Raw genomic sequence first — 20,277 nt, 5'->3', positions numbered from 1 at the left:
AGAATCACAAGCAAGCTGCAAGCCTGCACAGAACCTTACAATATTATAAAAAGGAGCTTTCTAATAAAAATTTGGTTAATAAGAATTGGAAAAAAGAGGCTTCAGCCTTTTAAAGATACAAAAACCCATGAAACGGAGAAAACCAATTACTTTCTAATCAATAAAGCATAATTTAGAAAAATGGTGTATCAGAATATTGGGAGAGCACACTTATCTTTGGTTGTTGAGCTTTCAAGAGATCTTCAAATTACGAACTCTTAGGAATCCTGTAACAAAATATGTTAGCAAAATAGATGGACTGAGTTGTGTCACTTGACACTCTCCTTAATTAAGACCGTGGATGCTCCCAATTGTGCAACCGGTGATTTATATATTGGCCTCCAAGATGAAATAGTCCAATGGCACCCCTAGTAGTTGTGCACTCAACTGCTAGACCCCTTCGAGTACTCCAACATTGTGCTCAAACTAAAGATAAAATAAAACTCAAAATACACTTAAGTAGAGACACTCAAAATAAGAGTAAAACAAGATTTCAATCCTCACAACACACCATAACTTGAGTGAACTTTGTAATTGGTCATTAGTGTGTATAATGCCTAGAGATCCCATCTATTTATAGATGAAAACATACTTCTAGAAAAGACATGAAGAGACAAAGTCTCTCAAGAAGGGAAAGAGATAAGGTCGCTCAAAATGAAGAGACAAGACTCAAGTCTCTAAAAAGAGGAAGAGATAAGGTCCCTCAAAATGAAGAGACAAAGATTTAAGTCTCTCACAAGAAAAGGAAGAGATAAGGTTTCTCAAATTGAAGAACAAAGACTCTCATAAAGTGAAGTAAAAGAGTCCCAAAGATGAAGAGACAAAGTCCTAAAAATGAAAAGACCATATTAAGTGTTATTTGTAAATACATCAAATGTCATTGAGAATACATAGAGATAAACATATAAGAGGTCATACAAGAATTTTAAAAGATGGCCAAATAAAATGAAAAGACACAAAAAACCAAAAGGTAACTTGAATCTTATAATAATTTAAATTCTAACACATAAGGATGCTGAGAACGTTTCTCTATTTTTGATAAATGGTTGTATGTGTGTGTCTCTTGAATGGCCATGAACAGATTAGAAAGACTGAAGTATTGGTTTAATACTTTTTTTTTTTTAATTATTATTAAAAGAAAAAAACATAGATTAAGAAAGAGAAGGTATAGTTCCTAAGGATTGGTTATCCGCCCTATTAATAGTAGTAATATTACAAGCCAATCCCCATATAGTTTCCATAGCCGAGTTGTTTTACCCTTAATCACAAACTTGATGGACCTAGATAATTCTTATATTTTACAAAAAGTAGAAAAATGGAGAAATGGCCAAACACCCTCGGTTGGATGTGGAAGGAGATGAAGTAGATTCTTATTATAGAATCACACTTCATGTACACTCCATTGCCTTACCTTTGCTTTCTTCAGTCCTTGGAGAACCTTCTGCCTCCACTGCTTCTTGCTGAGTAGTGTCGATAGCACTTGACTCCAGGATTCTAAACTTAGCTTGTGAGAAGATTCCAAATGCCCATCCTGAAGCTGACTGCAAAATATTAGATGTATCAGCACAAACTAAAATTGTATATGTAAAAAAAGGAAGAGCAGAGCTTTGGTTCATGCTTGCTGGACCATCTGTAGGAAGGAGAGCAGAATTATTTAGTGTTCTGTTATAAAGATTAAGGTCAGTGATCCATTGCTGAATATTTTTTAAGATAGTAAAAGGGTTAGGGGGCACATTAGAGAGCAAGGCATCATTCCTGTGTTTCCAAATGAAATATATAGTGATTGCAAAGATATTAAACAGCTAAGTACGATCAGATGTTGATAATGCTTTGTGAAAGAAAAAATGATTTACCACCTGCACAAAAGAGAATGTGTTAAGATTCTGCAATCGGAGACCGATGAACACATTTATGTGTGAAATCTTAGGTAGTAAAACATGCATTTTACATACTTAGAATGGAGCTACCTTGGATTTTTCTTTCTTTTTGCAGGTTTTGCATTTACAAGGCTTTAAGGACTATCAGGTTTCATATCTTCAAGTTTGCACATAAAGAGTCCTGTTTCTTTTCATAACTTCGAAGAGGATGAAATTCTGAGTAAGATGGATGTGTTGCATTAAAAGTACACATTCTTTTAGACACTCGTACATGTGATTATTTTTTCGGGTCAGTAAAAGAATAATGGACCAAAAAAGAACCGAGATAAAGGACCAGCCATTCTGCAGCTGTCCCAGGGGTACAAGAAACATTCCAAGAAGTCAACAAAGATGGAGGGACCCACACACTTGGGCGCTACACTCTCTCTCCTCATTCTCTCTTTTTGGAGATTTTGTGGAGATTTTCTTTCTCCTACTTTCAACCTACTTAAAGACGAGGCATAGATGGAATTTTCAAATTAAAATAAAAGATGTCCAAATCGATCAAAGCAAGGGAAGAAAATTGTCCAAGAGGGGGTTTTGAGCAAGATTGAAGAAGAGAGAGAAAATAAAGAGAAAAAATAAGAAAGAAAAATTGTGAGAAACTTCTCTCTCCTACTTTCTCTTGTTTTCTCTTTCCTCCTACCCTCCACCTCATCACAATCAATCTCCTACTCCCAACTAAATTGAAAACCCTCCAATCAAATCTTTTTCTTTCCTTTTCTCCCCCTACTTTCTCTCTCTTTTTTTTTTTTTCCTCTCTCCCCTCCACCTCATCAAAATCATCTAAGAGGGATCACCCTTTGGCGTCCTTTTCCTTTCTCCCCAATTCCCTATAAAAGGGAGTCAACCAAGGAGAGGGGGGTGTCCTTCATTTGTTCTTCTCTTCTCTAGTTCTCCTAGTTCGTTATGCTCTCTTTTTAGTTCTAGTTTTAGTTCTTTATTTTTGCTTTAAACACTTTTGTAATTGGTTTTATTAAATTAATTCAAAGTCTTTTATGTTTATTTGTTTATGTTATTCAAGTTATTCAAGTTATAATAATTTTGATTCTCTAGTTCAAGGTTTAGATCTAGGTGATAAGATCCAAGCTTTGGAGCATCTCTGTTCAAGTGCAAGTTTCGCTTTAGGATTTGTTCTCTAGGCCTAGCAATTTCAAATTTGGTTTATTCCAGATCTGGTTTTTAGGGCTAGTAGTATTTTAATTGAACCAAGTTTAATTCAAGGATTGAAGTTCAGGTAGGTGGGCTTCTATATTAGTCTTTTCACCCCCTTCTCATTCCCTCTTCTTGCTACCAATCATTCTTAATTTAGGATTTTAATTTTTAGTTTTACTTTGATACTTTCCCTTTCCCCCAAGGTTCTTGGCTAGACTATGTGTTGGCTTTATCCCTCTCTAGTTATGGAACCATCATTTTAATTTTTTTATTTATATTGCATTATTTTCTATAAAGCCAAGTAGATAAGCCATTGTAAGAGTACTCTCTGGTCAGGTAGGGAAGCTCGTATTATTTATGGTGCATCCCTCGGGCTAAGTAGAGATACCTATTTGTGTGCTTCTCTCTAGCTTTATTCCCCTTTCTTTGCATTTATATATATATATATATATATATATTTATTTATTTATTTATTTCAGCACTTTTTTTTTTCTTTTACTTTATTGCTTTTAATTGCTTTGCTTTAAGTATTTAAATTCCTAGATGATGAATGGTTAGGGTTAGATGCGAATGATTAATTTTTAATTTCAATTGCAATTCCAATTTTCCTAGTTGTGTTGGTTAGAACGTTATTTTAGATGCATGTGTTTTAGGGCAGTAGTTAGAAATACATCACAATCATCAATCCGTACACTTTTGCATTACTAAAATAAGCTAAAAATAAAGTGGCTACCTCTTGGTGTTCAACTTGTAGATATGATGATCTGTACGCTTGTGGGTTACTTTTAAGTATCAAACAAAGACCCAATGGTCCTGCCATCCAAATGTGTGATGTGAAATTGCAATGTAAAAAGAGATGGTTTATTGATTCTGATTGGTAATTGCAGAATGGACATGTTTTGGTGATATCCAACCATTTACCTAAGACATTTCTGACTGGAATCACATTGTTTAATGTACGCCGAAAGAACATTTTAAATTTAGGATGGATCTTTGTTTTCCATAAAAATTTCCACCAACATCCAAGTAAAATTCTCAAATTCCGATGGTTATGAGTTTCTGACCTGGATTGATAAAAATAGCTCCAGAACGGGTAGAGAAACGTTCATTTGTTGTCAGAGACCATATCCATCGAACATCCTGATTTGATGGAGTGATTCTACCAAGTTCAGCGGTTTAATACTTTTATTAAATAAATCGGGTTTGATGGACACACATATCCAACATGGAGATCATGAAGAATGGAAGGAGCTTAGTTTTCACACATTTGGGACTGCATGTCTATTGTAGAGAATGGAGGATAGAGGTTGCAATTAAGAGAATAAAGATGAGCTACTTCACAGGTCAATTATCTTAGCAAGAGAGATTGGTGAGTGTTTCTAGCTTAAATAGAATCATGCAATTGCGAAGCAATTTCTATAAAGGGGTGTCGTGCATAACAGGCCAATTTGTGATTTGGATGATGGAATAATTGAGCGACAAAGATTGTTCTCACATACTTTCTTTGATCATGTTGTTTTTCTTTTTTTCTCGTATTGATGAGTGTTTGGTGTAACTTGTGAACCTTTTTAGGAATTAAAATGTGGCTATTTTTTGTTGTAAAATGAATTAAAGAGAATGAAAGTGAAATTTTCATACTTAAAAAATAAATGTATGTAATCATTATTCCTTGTGACTATATCATTAATTTCAAGTCATTCCATATTTGGTTATAAAAGTTTACTTTACTATGCATCCAAAACCCTTAGCTAAAATATGTAAAATAAAAATTACATGTAAAATGTATCATTCCTAAATATGATTAAAAGAATCAAGTAGTTTATACAATCACATTACATCACATGAGGTAATGATTACAAACATTTCTCTTTTTAAGTATGAAAATTTCATTTTCTTACCCTTTAAATTTCCTTTTGAATCAAGCGGATATATATTTTCACGTTGGAATCAAATCTTTAGCCTAACTGTACTTTTGCCTACATCTAGCTTCTTCTTTTTTTCCTCCCTTCAAGGCAATGGTGTTTATTGTTTTATTAATTTTACTGGGATAATAGATGAGTCTTGGGTTCTTGAGCCCACAACGTACCCTATGCCTAAACGCATTTGATCGGATAGGATCGGATCGGATCGAATGAGGTTAAATAGATAAAATGTTCAATGCCTCTTAGGGTAGGATACATTTTAGAGTGACCTTTCCTTTGTTTTATTAAAGATATTACAAAGTCTGATAGGTTTAAAGGATTCCAAACACATCTAACAACCCAACCTACTCCACTTACAAGAGAGGGAAAAGTGGAGTGAGCAGGCAAGGGATAAAGTGTGCCTTATGACATAAGGTGAAGACATGAAAGTTCAACCCATGAAACCATCTGACTCCATCTCCCTCTCTCTTTCTTAGACAGTGTCCCAAATTCGATTCTGATGGGATCTTAACTTTGACTTGTCGCTTGTGCTTCCTCCGATATTTTAGAAGGGCAGCGCATATCTTGTCCACCAGAATACTAGCCAAGCTTTGAAGGACACAGATTTACTTGGGGAGCGTCTCCAGGCAAGGCATTGATTGATATGAGTAGGTAAAAAAAAAAGTAATCCAATGCACGAGGCTCCCTTATTTTAAGGTCTGAAAAGGACTTTCAATTTAATCACTGGATAATCTTTCTGTTCGAGAGCGTGGCAACTCCATGGGGAGCCTGTTTTTTTTCTTTTTCTCCCCTCTCCCCTCTCCCCTCTCCCGAATGAAATGACGTCTCTATCACTATTGAACGGAGGAGAGAGAACCATTATACATCTAAAACTCCGGACAAACACACGTACATCTAAAACCCTGGACAAGCACACCAACGACTGACTCAAGAGTACGAGACTCTCCCAGTCTTGGATGATTTATTATACCCCTTATTTTTAGGGACTATTCCCCTTTCTCTAGATGGATACAGCCGTAGAGGCTACCAGGAGGGAGAGAGAGAGAGTAATCACCTCCCCTGGGACTTGGCAACCAACGAGCCAAGAATAATTGCCGAGATGCTTGGAACCCAGGAGGCTCGAGTTGTTCAACCAAGGTTTCTGATTTCAGGGATCGGATAGGATGGAATAGATTTTTTCCTGTTTTTTCTGTTAAAATCACAATAGATCGATATCAGATTGATCAAGACTGGGGTTGGTCTCGATCGATACCAATTCGATCAAGGCAATTTTTGAAACCATGGTTCGAACCTCCTGGGACCTAGTGCCCACTAAGCAGGGGCTAAGCCAGCTGCGCTAGGCAGCTGTTCGCTTTCTTCAGATGATTTGAAGAGTAGTAGTATAAATGGAGAAAGACAGAGAATGCAAAATATACCCAAAACCCACACCAGATTGTTAGGCACATAGCAACACACCAACGTGAAGAAAGTAATCACAGCCGAAACAGCTCCCAAAATCTCGCCTGTATTTGCAATCCTCGGGTAGCTCTGTCGCAGCAGAACCGCCATGAATGAAGCTCCAAATGAAATTGCAAACCCAGTAGTCAATAATTGCAGCAGAAGCTCGTGATGGTTCGTTGTAGCCTGGGATATCAGACCCACAAGCCCTGTAGCAGCTGGAAAAGCTAATCCCATCAGTGTCTTTCCCAAGTCCAAATTCTCCAATGCACTAGCTCTTCCTATCTGATTCTTGACAGACTCCGCTCTGGTACCAAAAATAAAAAGACCGTTTGATGAGCCTTACGCAAATATCTTTCTCAAAGAAAAAAAAACACTTTCAAATAAAAGAGCATACCTGAATGATATAAATCCGAGAAACGCTACTAACTTTTTTCCCAAATCAGAGGATTGAAGTGACAATGATGCACCTGATTCAATTGATAATTGTGGTGAATCAATGAGTGAATTAACATCAATTCGCATCTCCTGATCATTTGATGATGGTGGCGGCAGCATGAGTGAAGCCATAGAGAGGAAGAAAAGGGTTTGTTGTGTCCTGTGACTACAAATTAATTGAGGAAAGGAATCACAGAAGATTTATAATAGCTAGACCAAAATCTTTGAAAGCGAGCGTGCAGAGAAATTCCCTAGTAATCGATGGAGAAATCATAATTAACAGTAACCTGAAAGTTACCGCGGGAAGAAAATTGACCAACAAAAAAGAAAGCATTGCGAAGTGGATGAAAGCAGGAATTGCCAACGCAACTTCATGGTATAATAGAAAAACTTAGGCATTTTTAGATGATTTTCCAATAATATCCGTCCAACTATAACCAAAGATTTTTGTTCCAACAAATATTGAAGATGTTAGGAAATTAAATTGAGATGCTTAATTGTATGAAGCAACACAAACAATAAAAGATGTGGGTAGGCAAATAAAGTCTTGAATAGCATTTGCAATAGCACCAGTCACTCTTTTTGAGATCGTAATTATCCTCTATGATGTAATATGAGTACTTGAGATTCGACCTTCAAGATGAAACAATCCCTTTTGGTTTTCGGTAGTTGTTTCACTCAATTATCAAACACCCTTTCCAAAAGGATGATTGTTGGACGACACGAGATGAGGCACCATTGGTGCTGACGACATGCCAATCGACATCGGCTTGATGCTGGACACTCACGTATCTAGCATTAGATCGAATGGATCCTGATTACCCCAACACCCCATGTTCTCTGCTCAGCATTCATCAGGACACAACTAGTGCCCGCCAAAGAAAAGACTATAAAATTATGATTTGAAGTAAAAATGAATTCACATTTCAAGGCCTCGCTTCATTTCATTCCAATCTAGCGCACACACATATGTGAAACAAACCCTAAACCTCCTTCTGACAAGAGATGAGAGAGATCCTTCTCTTCAAAGAATCTTACCATGGTAGATCCCATAGTACTATATTAATTTCTTCTCTATCTTTCATTTTCAATGGGAGATTAAAGTTTTCACAAATAAAATGTTTTGTTAAAAATGACTTTTTGAGAAATCATGAGTAAAACCTTGTGGGAGGAAAAACACCAAAAACCAATTTAAGTAAAAAAGGAAAAACATTTGGAAGTTCAATTTAAAATACATTTTACAATAGAATATCATGAAAAGCATTCAGAAATCCCTAACCAAAGTTTTGTTGACCAAGTTTTTAACTTTATCCAAGTTTTATTTATTTATTATTTTTGGCGTGGATTGAAATCTATCAAAGCTCTCTAGACTGGAAGCTTGAAAGTAATATTGGAGAGAAATTTTCTACTAACTGACAAACAAATCCTAATTAACAATAGTTAAGAAGTTTTTTTTTTTTTTGTTATTATTATTTTTTTTTTATGAATAAATAACTCATTATCAAAGGAGAACCCAGAAGTTACTTTGGACAAAAATTGAAAGGGAAAAAAAAAAGCATTGCATGAAATAGACGAAACACGGAAATGCCACACAGAAATGTCAACACACCTTTAAAAAAACAAATGAGATGGACATTATAATTGATGGATTCAACTACTTGAATTCGATATAGGAGAAAAGCTTAGGAAAACACCTTAAAGAATTGCTACCATTCCTCCTTCCCTTCAAACAAGAAAGGAAAGGACCTAAAAGAAATACATTCTCATGGAACCTCATCCTTTTGATTGCGTGATGAAGGAAAAATTTTCTTTATAAAAAAGTTTCAAGACTTTTGATTTTCAATGGCGACTTTTTTTAATTGATTGTACAAAAATTGATGGATCGAGTTTTCTTTTAACCACCGTGAATGAGAATCCATTCTTACGATTGGTTCACATGCTCGATATTGAGAGAGTATTTTTGAAAACAAGCTAAAATTCCACTGGACCCACTAGGATAGAGTGATGAATGTTTTTTTAAACTTTGTGGAAGAAAACTTTCTCCGAATATTTTTTTTGATAGTACTTTCTCCGAAATTTACTACTAAAGGTAAAGTGGGGAAAACGTGGAATTGCAATTGACACCTTCATGGAAATCTTCGCCGATGAATCTGCTGCTTTTTAACAAGAAGCGTGAAAGAAAAACAATACGTTTCCCAAACTTAAATACCCATCCAGAATCAGAGATTCGATTGGAACAAGTATTGAAGATGATGGAGAGCTCTAAGAAATCATATAAGCTCCTACCCTTTCTATTCCACCTTTCAGAAGAGATGCAAAATTCTGAATTCAGTTTACGATTGCCTCCATTAGAAGTACTGATTGTTGCTTCATCTTGGATCACTGCGTTCTTTATATTTCAGCTCCCCTTCGAGTACATTGATGGGAACCCAGTTCCAACCGTCATCTTCTCCGGCCGGCCGTCGATCTTTCATGCTTTCCTCTTCGCCCTTACCTTCGCATTCTCTGGGTCGATTTGTGCAGTCTATCTCCATAAAATTTATCCGCAGATCGCGAGGTTTTGCAGATGGTTGGGTGGTGCATCGATGGTCTCAGCTCTGGTTATACTCATCTGGGTCATCATCCTGACAGTTTTTTAATGGTGGCTCGGTTTCAAGAATCGGTGGATTCGGTCGATTCATGCCGATTCCCGTCGATTCTGAACAGTTTTCTGCTAGTTTCAGGAAAAACTCGGATCAGAACCAGGCCTGACCGATTCAATCCTGATTCTGGCCGACTCAGACTTGTCACCTGTTTGCTTCCAGAGTTGTGACCAGCGGCAGAGCCTCTATATTGGGTGGATAGCCGTAGAGCTCTTGCAATGTTGTATTTTTCTTTGTGTGTCCTTGCCGCTCAGCAAACAGTCCAGAACTACAAATCATGCCATCCCGGAGAAAGGAGAAAGAAACAACATTTGTACTAGTTCCTCACTATCAATAAATAAATAAAATCTCTCCCTTTTGGTAACGAAAATAAAATTTCTCCCTGCAACATGGGAATCTCTCTCTCTATCTTTCTTTCTTGCTAATCACATGGGCACATGGGCTTTAGGTGCAGAAACCCAGACGCATTCTGAGCTGAAAAACTAAATCATGCCAAGCAGGTCTAAGATCCCAAGTACAAAAATTTCAAATTCCATGGAGGGGCAGGGTCTATGGTTGCGGGAGGTGGGTTTCTCACGGGGGACGAGGGTTGCGTGAAGCATAGCGGGCAAGGGTTGGCTGGGGTGGCGATGTAAGGGTGGGAAAGTATAGGAGGCAGGCCGATTGGGTGTGGTGTGTGGAATAGTTGTAGGGCTGGCTGTGGAAATAAGTTGAAGGGACAAGCTTGAGTTGATAGTGGCAGGAAGGGTGATGTGGAGAACAAATCATGTTACAACCCTTAGGGATAGCTGAGTTGGCAAGTGATCTTCGCCTCTACTCTATTGTATGGTAGAACATAGTTCAATCGACCTTGAACCCAAAATCTTGAAATTTATCAGTGAAGCATTGCAATTCTTTTTCAGTAAATCCATTCTGGCATTCGTGGTGTCTTAAGAAAATCAATGAACTCCACATCGGGAGGAGCAATCAGCAAGAACTTCTGCACTCTCTAGTCTAAGCCCCGTGAATCTTCATGTACGCGAATGTATGTGAACGTCCCTGGTTTGTGGATATAGCATCTATTTTCTCTCTCCTCATTTAATGGATTTTCTGTCTCTTCATCTAGTATTTGTGTTGATTTTGTTAGATTTATGTGTTCATAAAGGATAAAATCCAAATTAAATGGTTTAAATAAGAAATTGATTTGCATTGATATATTTTGGTGTATGATTGTCCTAAGAGTATGCTTTAAATTGTTGGCAATTAGTACTAAGTGGACATTTTGTTCACATGGCTATTTCATTGTGTTTGTTGATGCGAATGGTGACTCCAAACATAAATGTGAGTTTTCATAATTATGCATATTAAATTTGATCACTTGAGAGTCTTATATGGAGTATTGTCAATTAAATGAGAAGCAATATTCTCAACAATTGTTTAATTTTGATCCTAAGCCTGATAGATCTTTTTCCCTGTACTTGAATATTGTGTGTTTTAATGTATCAATGGTTGATGCCTCTTGAGCCCAGATATCAATGCTCTAGAATTAAATAGTTATTGTGTAAGGAATTAGGGAAGCTTTCTAGTGCAAGTGAAGTTTTCTTACAACACATGAGTATCTCTCTATTTTTTTTCAGTCCAAATTTGATTGATTTTTTATATTATATATATCCACTAATTATCCAAATCTAGATTGGAAGTGCTTTTCTTAAATGATTCAAAGGTTGGGGACAAGTGCCCATGTATTGGGATGCATGTCCAAGTTCCTTTCAACCCTTAGATCATTCATTGGATGCTCAATTAATTGAAAAGGAATTTTTTTCAAGAACAATCATACCCTCTGAAATTTGTGGGAGGGGAGAAAATTATGTACGGTTTTCTTTTGTTTTCCTACCAACCAAACACAGCTTGCAAGGAAGAACGGAACATAATTATGTTTTCCTTTTCTGTTTCTGGCTTCTCCTATCACCAGAGAAATACCCTGCGACTCTCGAATCTTGTTGTCAAAAGACTAGTTGAGAAGATTCATTTTTTATAGCTAAACTGATTTTATAGTCCTCTGTGCATTTGGGTTAGGTGCAGAGGGCTCCCCATTGTCCACTCTCACGCTCGTGGCTATCAGATTCAGCCCAGGTCAGTCGCTCTCTCTCTCTCTCTCCCTCTCTCGTGTTTGAACCCATATACCTCTCTCTGTCTCTGAATTATTAAATTGTTTTGGGGGTTCTGTGCTCTCTTTTTATCGGGTGGTGGAGAAATGGAATCCAGCCCCAACCTCACTGTGTTAGATACTTTTTATGATTCAATTTCTGAATGAGTTACTGATTTATGACTTGATGGTAGGTTACATAAGTTTTCTGATTTAATTTTTGAATTATAATATGAATCTTTTGGCCCTAGAGTTGTTGTCTAGGGACAATGCAATTACATTGAGACCTTGAATACCAATTGCTTGATAAAATGTGAAAGACATAATTTTTCTGACATGTCTGTGTGTATTGATGTATAACTCCATTGAAACATAAGGTCAGGATTTCTCCATACTATAATTTCTTCATAATGCTACTGATTTTATTATACTATGGATTATTAACATTTTATCAGGAATCTCCATGGTTGCAACAGTATTTTACTTTTTTTACTAGATTCTTCTTCTAATTCCCCCCTCTCTGGATTTTCTTAGTTTTAGTCTTCTAGTTGCAGCTTGTGATCCATTTCACTTGCACTCTCTACAATTCTAGGGAAGTAGGATGAACAATAAGATAAGATCTTGAACGTTTCACCCATTTCCCCTTCTCAATTCTGCGACAATTTGACTCAAGTAAAGGTAAAAAAATATAAGAGAATACTACTATTTCCATTATAACCATTGATGCTTAATTGTTGCAAAATTAAAATCTTTGTTCTTACAATGTCTCTATTCAGGAGTTTTTTGTTTCTGTTTCCATTTTCCCAGTTCTTTGTCCATCGTAGAATTGTTTTTTCCATCCTTGTTACAGAGGTTGAACTGTGAGGTAAGTGCAGGTGCTCTGATATATATATTTTTTATTTATATTTTCTGATTTTTATGGTCTTTTTTGTGGTAGTACTTTTTGTGAGAAGAAAGGGGAGAAAACAGAGGAGAAAGAAGAAAGGGATATTTTTTTTTTCTTTCTTTTATCAGTCCCTCACACATTTCTCAGTTGGCTATTAACTTTTTTTTCCTGAGAAACCTTTGAAAGTGAAGGACTGAATTGTACTCGATCCAAGAGCAACTATCCCTTATTGTAGAAGTTTTTGTCAATTTCATCTAGGTCCATTACTAATTTAGACCTTGTTTTAGACTTTATTTATGAATTAGGTAGATTTGGATTTTTTTTGCCAGGAATTAAGAATTTAAAGTAGGTGGTCTGAAGATCATGATTATGAAAAAGAGTGATACATTGGATGGTTATGATAACCCAGCAGGTCATCGGGTCAGGGTCATGGTATTGGTGCCTTACCGTAGAAGCTGTGGTGATGATGGATTTTGGTGGAAGAAACAGATAGGACAGGAATTTTATTAGGGGACTTGCAAAAAACCCTAAGCCCCATCTTTAACCTCCATTAAATGTTCAAACTTGAATCCACAAATTTTTTTTTTCCCTTACAGATTGCAGCTCAGGTAGTAGACACTGTAGAAAAGAGAAAATGGAAGGGGAGGAACCTTCAACGGTCATTTGCACAGTTGTAGCTGTAGATCCCACCAGCTTCTGTTATAGAGTATGCTCTGTCTGTGATAAGACACTCCCCGACAAGGGCTCTTCTCTATGCAAATTCTGCGATATGAAGGGATTCAACTCAGGCTCCTCCGATTTCAAACGTCTCTATCGTGTTCTCGTTAAGTGTCATAATTTTTAGTACAACTTTTAGCCTTTCTGTTCCACTTTTTAAAAATTATAATCTAATGAAGAAACCTTCTGTTCTTGTTTCATGAATTGTTGGCAATGAACAACATGGGCACCTATTTCGCAGCTGTCCGTCGCAACAGAGAACAAGGTCTTTGTGGTGATATGCTTTGATAGGGCAGCTCGAGTTCTGTTTGGTTGCTCTGCTGATGAATTCTTTGAGTTCGGCAAGCTTAACCCTTGTTCAGGTTGGTTCGGTACTTCTTGGAACATGGACATAGTGAATGTAATATGGGTATTATCCTAACTGTGGACTTGTTTGGATGTGTAGCTGTGACAGTAGGCAAGGTACTAGAAGGAGAGATGTTCCAGATGACACTATCCAAACCAAAGAACGGCAATGCCCAGCATCTCCGAGTTGTCTCCGTCTTTCCTCTGCGCTCAGACTTTTCCCCAGCAATCAACACCTTGAAGAAGCTATATAGTGTTGGTTGTGGTTCCTCCTGAATCTAATTTCTAGCTCAAAAGAGCAACCCAGTGCACGATGCTTCCACTACTGCAGGATCTGGGAGGCAGGGGCAATCTCATTTCTAGCTTGCTCATGTTCATTCATTTTCCAATGGGGAAAATATTTTAGTGATACCTCCATAAACCATCTCTTGGAAGCTGAAACCATACTAGTAAGAAAAGTTACCTGCTAACACTATATTATCCCATACCTGTAATAGTCTATTGGCCGAAACTTTGAAACATGGACGGTATTAAACTAAGGATGATGAGCCCCTGCAACTGAAACATTGAATCATATGTTGTTGAGTGCTCACCACATGAAACATGATTCCATGATTATACCGGTTCGGTTAAATTGGTTCTGGCCGGTTAGGTTATAGACGGCCTTGCTTCATATTTTCAAAATACTATTTTCTCAACAAAATTAGAAATTAAGAAGTATTTTATAAAGGCATGAATCTCATCTGAGATAAAATGTCTAAAAGGATAAGGTTATAAAAACTTACTCTAAACATGAATCCAACAATTTTAAACTTATTTAAGGAAAGTAAATCTGAATTCCTGCATGATAATTTACCTAATATAAAACTGCCATAAGAAAAGTAATACTAACATTTACCCAAGCATGATAAAAAAAAAAAAAGAATAAAATAAATAAATAAATCAATACATAGCATTGCTTTCCAAAACGAATGCATAATGTTTATCACCATAAAAAGAGAGATCTGACCTTGGTGTAACGGTAAGGTTGCTTCTGCGAATTAGAGGCAAGGCTGTGTATATTATGATCCTTCCTAGACTCTCGTGCACTAAGTCAGTTATGTAAATAAAATCAAAGAATTTGGGAGATGAAGTTGTCCACAACTCAGGTGAAAAGGCAAACTTGCATGATTGGTATTATTTATAGCAAAGAGGTTGTATCCTCCTAGGAACATCTTGCATCATGAATCTCTTAAAACCAATATATTTAAAATAGACATCCCCAGTTAATGCCAATTTGTGTTCATTACAGTGTGATGTTGCCAAATCAATGTGAGGTGAGGCCAATTCTTGTGTTGCAAACTATTAGAACTTTCAAATGAGGTAGAAAACCTGCTGGAATCTAAATAACTCCGTTTGGTTGCAAGGGAAGCGAGGAAAGAAATGTGAAGAAAACGGAAATGAAGAGAAATATTTGTATTTCTTGTAAAATATATTGCACTTTCAAGGGAAATGACAAAACACAAAAAAATGAATGATCTTTTAAAACGTATTTTCACTTGTCATAAAAATATTTGTATTTCTGTTTCAATCAAACAGAGCCAACAAGTTTTAGGATGTGGGGACGAAGTTTAGTGGGATTTAGAATCTGAAAACCCATAAAACTCTACTAGGTTTGGGCTTTGCTTGACTGGAGTTTTGAGCTTCTAATGGGACTCAGAGCTTTAAAACTCGTATGTTTATTAGGAATCCCATAATTCTTATGTTTTTTGATGCATTGGAGTAATATACTTTTGATTGATGTTAAAATCATTGAGTAATTGAATGAAAAACCAAGTAAAAAGCCTTCTAGATATAGATTTAAAATAGCATCATTAAATTAAAAAATTAGAATAGAAAAAAGGCAACCCAAGTGCACGAGGCTTTTGCTTAGTACAAGGCTTGGGAGGGATAAATGTACAATTGGGGTGTGCTTTTGCAAAATAATTAATCAAATAAATAGAAAGAGGGGGTGGGGGGTCCTCTAAGCAAATGCCATAGGAGAGCATACACCAATAGAATGTGCTTCGATAATTTGTCAATACAGGTGGAAGGGAGGAATAGTGACGAGCTGGCATGACCCACACCTCCTGCTCAGAGAGACGTCTCCTAGTAAAATATTAGGGTTTTGATGATTAGTTCTGTTGATACATTTGCTCACAAGTGAAAGCATTCTGCAAAACTATAGATAGAAGAGCCCTTCTCAACATTGATCACAATCAGGTTGTGTGGTCCTACACTAATGTAGGGCCAATGAGAGCACACGCCTAGGCATTAATAAGGTTAGAATTTTCGCATTTCAAATAAAAAAATGTGTTTTTTTCATATCTAGCTGGGTATAGATACGTTTACAATACGCATAATATACACAAATATGGACGGTTAAGATTTCAAGTTCCCATCCATGTAATATAGACGGTACAGATTAAATATTTCCTAATTATCCGAAGTCGAAATACGAATCTGCCATCGCACCTTCTAGATTTCAGACCGCCGCCGTCTCAGAGCGGTTTTCTGTTTTTTCTTGGGGCGGAAGATAAAATAGCTCTAAATCTTCGCATATAAAAACCATTACGAGAGAGCTCTTTTGAGACAAAACCCAGATTTTGTTTCTCTGTTTATCTTCTCATCAAAGAAGAGTCGTATTTATTTTCAATCTGAAAGCGTCTTTGATCATGTAAGATTTCTCCCTCTCACGATTCTGAGCTTCGATTTTCATTCTTTAGGGTTCCAACTATTCGGGAGTTGTTGGTGGAGATCATTTTATGTTATTTCAAGTCGAATTGGGTTCATTAGATGGAACCATTTGGTTTTCTTATTAACAGTGTTACTTATTTATGTTTTTGCATTGCAGATACTCGGTGTTGATAGTTGAAGCTTTACTTTTGTGGAACGATTGACTTGCTTTGATGGTAAGACCATTCCTGTTCTTGGGTCTCTCTCTGTTTTCTGGCTGGTTCTTTTGCCTCTTAGTTTCCTGTTTATACGAATAGTCTATGAGCTACTCTATGGGAAATTTCATATTTCCAGAAAATTTAACTTTGGTTATTTTCTAAAACTGTTAACTTTTATCAGAAAGTAATGAATGCAATCAAATCCACCCCTCCCACCCCCCCCCCCCCCCCCCCCCACCACCAAAAGAAAAAAAAAAAAAAAAAAAGAAGAAGAGAACTATGCTACTGTTACTTCAATTCTCAATGGTGGGATAATTCAAGCTAAAGCATTTTTTATTTTTTATTTTTTTATGATAAAAGATCAATATTATTTAAAGGAAGAAAATTACAAAGAAAACATAGCCTTGCCCAACACAAGGAACACCCAAAACCGTAGATAGAGATGCCCCACCTTTGGCATTGCCATCAGCAGGGATCTCACCCATTACCTAACAAAAGAGAAATCTTGGTCTTGACTCTTGACATAGCATCGATTGCTCACTCCTCGGAGATATAAGACGAAAATGAGGTGCCTGAAAATGTTAAGTTTTGAGGAGGGCCTAGAACTTCATGTTCGTTTTGTTCAATTTCAACACTGGCTCTAACTGTTGAGGCAGAACAACATTGATATCATGGTGCACAATTAGGTCTAAGACCACAGTTCTTCTACAAAAATACTGCTTAACCCAATATGTAGTTCAATGTCAATGTCAAGATGTGATTATTGAGGTTGGAGAACTGGGGAAACCCACATTAATGTTAGATACTTAAGACTGAACTTTATCCTCCAGTCTTCAATGGGAGTAAAAAATATATATAAATAAAACAAGTAATTATTCAAGCAACAATAAGATTTGGGAAATAGAGTCCATAATGTAAAGATGATGGAAATATAGAAAGGTGTGCCTGTTGGTGTTTTGGGAGAGGTCTATTGAACTCTCCTCTTGTGGAAATATCAAGCGTATCAAATATTCAAATGTTCTTATGCATTAAATAAAGACTATGAGCTATCTTCTTTGGTGGATTGATCTCACAGAAATGTGTAATAACACTTGAAAGTGCAGGAAGTTCTTAGATTATGCTTGTGCATGACTTACGGAAAAACTGTTTTGGATGGCCACTTTTAATTAGGGCTTCCTAAATGGTCCACTATTTTGAGCTGCATGCACAGTGATGTGGCAATTTCAGCCATTGGATAGAGTGGATATGATTTAGGTTAGCCATATGTCAAATTTCATACTAAATTCAATCAAATTCTCATACATTCCCATTCACGTTTTGTACTCCAACCATTACTATGCACCCTCCCCAAGTCTTGGATTTTCAAAGCTCTTTCACATGGTGAACTTTGTTTGGATGAAACTTGACATGTGAGCAAGGGACCTTGGGGTCTACCTATCTACAGATTTGGGTCCCTCCTGATTTTTAGGGCTATTTTAGAAATGCTTCCTTAATGGCCGGTGTAGGAAAACTGCCCCAAATAATATCTACAATGTCTATTTGAAGTATAAATCTGACGTGTCCAGGTAAAATAGCTTCTGAACAGTAAGTGTAGTCTCAACTACCATGTATATTTAAATCTGCCAAACTTTGTTGGTAGAGCATTTCTTTTACTGCTGACAGTGTTTTCGATTTTCTGGCAGCATCAAGCAATTTGGCTTCTTCTCATCTGCTTAGTTGTTTTGTTCCCCAGACGACCCCACTTGTAGCTGGTGTTTCAGTGGCAGCTGCTGCTTTGGGAGGCAGATACTTGATCCGGGCATGGCAAGCATTCAAAGCTCGTCCTGCTGTACCCCGAGTGAGAAGATTCTATGAGGGTGGATTTGACCAGAATATGAATAGACGAGAAGCTGCATTAATACTTGGCATCAGGTACTATTCTGTTTTCATGTAACTCCTCTCAAACTACTACTTTACGATGAGCACTTGAATCAGGACCAAAGAATATGAAAAATCTGTTACATGACCTTGTTCCTTGTAGTTGAACATGACCTTGTGCCTTGTAGTTGACATACTTAATTGGTCTGGTTTTGGGGCTTCCATTGGCTTAGGAAAAATTACTCCCCCGGGAACACTTTGATATTTGGATATTAAGAATCACTGAAGTGAATGATGCTGAAGCAATGTTAAGTTGTCAACTGTTGGACAGTGAATTTGAAAATGTTCTAGGGTGAGATCCCAGTCGAACGGTAGACAACATAGGTAGCTAACTGCAGGTTCATTTAGAACTACTATGAGAAAATTGAGATGTATGGTAGCTTGAATACATTGGCAGTGACACCATACCATTTTCTCTTCTGTTTCATCATCATCGTAATATTATTCCTTAAGCATGCATAAGGATGAGTGCACCTGTATACAGCAGTTGTTCAGTACCTATGGAAAAGAAAAAACTAGTGTCGTTAATGTCGATCCTGTGGTCCTTATATTTAATTGGTCTCTTTGGGACTTCTCTTCGCCAACTCAAAAAAGACCCATCAACCAAATGGAAGGAAAATAGTTCTGAAAGGATGTTACTCAGATTATTGAGCTATAGCTTCAGATGTCAGACCTCAGATGTGAAAGCACAAAATTGCCATAGGATTTGATCTTTTGATTCAACGGTTGACAATCTAGGTTGGAAATGATGAATGTCATTACATGAACGTTAACTACTCTTATCCTAGTACAAATTCTCATTTCTTAAGGAGAATAAATTTACCTTGGTTGCAGAGAACATGCTGCCATGGAGAAGATCAAGGAGGCTCATAGGAGAGTGATGATGGCCAACCACCCTGACAGTGGGGGGAACAAGTATCTTGCTCAAAAAATAAACGAAGCCAAGGATGTCATGATAGGGCGAACGAAGGGTAGTGGTTCTGCATTGTAGAACAATGTATAAGAGGCTGATTATTTAATCTGATTTTCATTTCCATTATTGCACCAAAATTTTGTAAAAGGTGACTGCTGTAATAAACTGTTTTTGAAGGAGTGTCATTCATCTCAAAGAGGGGAGGAAAAGAATTGTTTCCAAAACTGTGTTTCTTTATAATTTTTAGTATTCTTGTAGCTTGGTTTACAGGAAAGCTGGACTTGGAAACAGAATCCCTTCATTCTAAGCTATTAGGTTTGCCTTTGTAGCTTATGTAATCTTTAGAAAAATTAATGAGAATGTGGACCAGGGTTTGCAAATCGTTCATGATCACTTTTTGATTGTGAAGATGTTGAGTTTGTGTCTTAGTTTTAATCCTGCGTGTAAATTTGCGTAAATTAACTGTTTGGAGGAGTATACCAATCTTGACAAACATTTTTATTAACAGGTTTTGTCTACGTCGCCTATAATGGTTCTTTCTCAAAGTGTAGTTGGTTATGTTTATGTTATGCTTATGTCAAGACTTGGTTCGGGTAATTGGATTTGAAATAGGTATGCACCATAAGGACTGATATGATCATGGTTGTCAAGGCCTTTGCTTAGGCATCAAGGTGCTACAGGAGGGTCAAGGCGCCAAGGCTTGCCCAGCAAAACCATGTTTCTAATCTTTGGCATAGATCAGTTGATTAGTTTCTGAATCTCTTGTATATTTCTGTCTATTGCTTCTTTTGCTGAATACTACATTCCGGCATTGATGCCAAATATTCGGGTAGGGTTCCGGCAAGTTCATCTCTTCGAAAGTTGATCCTGCATTGACATCAAATATTTCGACGAGAAAGAGATTAAGAGAATA

General features: G+C 36.9%; 3 protein-coding genes across 3 annotated transcripts; 2 read left to right on the top strand and 1 right to left on the bottom strand.

Moving 5' to 3' along the window:
- Positions 1 to 5,830: 5,830 nt before the first annotated feature.
- On the bottom strand, positions 5,831 to 7,099 carry LOC122075342. The gene is made up of 2 exons (XM_042640337.1): positions 6,867 to 7,099; positions 5,831 to 6,776 (listed from the first exon to the last, which is right to left on the bottom strand). Exons 1-2 carry the CDS (start codon positions 7,037 to 7,039, stop codon positions 6,344 to 6,346), a joined length of 606 nt encoding a protein of 201 aa, XP_042496271.1. The 5' UTR covers positions 7,040 to 7,099; the 3' UTR covers positions 5,831 to 6,343.
- A 4,334-nt stretch (positions 7,100 to 11,433) lies between these two features.
- LOC122075808 lies at positions 11,434 to 14,196 on the top strand. The gene is made up of 4 exons (XM_042640979.1): positions 11,434 to 11,661; positions 13,157 to 13,383; positions 13,519 to 13,639; positions 13,723 to 14,196. The coding sequence occupies exons 2-4, from the start codon at positions 13,195 to 13,197 to the stop codon at positions 13,896 to 13,898; spliced, it is 486 nt and encodes a 161-aa protein (XP_042496913.1). The 5' UTR covers positions 11,434 to 11,661; positions 13,157 to 13,194; the 3' UTR covers positions 13,899 to 14,196.
- Positions 14,197 to 16,096: 1,900 nt separating this feature from the next.
- On the top strand, positions 16,097 to 19,744 carry LOC122075911 (mitochondrial import inner membrane translocase subunit TIM14-3-like). Its single transcript, XM_042641132.1, has 4 exons — positions 16,097 to 16,317; positions 16,495 to 16,552; positions 18,267 to 18,445; positions 19,286 to 19,744. Exons 2-4 carry the CDS (start codon positions 16,550 to 16,552, stop codon positions 19,440 to 19,442), a joined length of 339 nt encoding a protein of 112 aa, XP_042497066.1. The 5' UTR covers positions 16,097 to 16,317; positions 16,495 to 16,549; the 3' UTR covers positions 19,443 to 19,744.
- The last annotated feature ends 533 nt before the right edge of the window (positions 19,745 to 20,277 follow it).

Source organism: Macadamia integrifolia, chromosome 4, assembly GCF_013358625.1.
Source record: "Macadamia integrifolia cultivar HAES 741 chromosome 4, SCU_Mint_v3, whole genome shotgun sequence".
Taxonomy (NCBI): Eukaryota; Viridiplantae; Streptophyta; class Magnoliopsida; order Proteales; family Proteaceae; genus Macadamia; species Macadamia integrifolia.
Note: the sequence above shows the minus strand (reverse complement) of the source record. Positions and strands in the feature narration are given on the sequence as shown.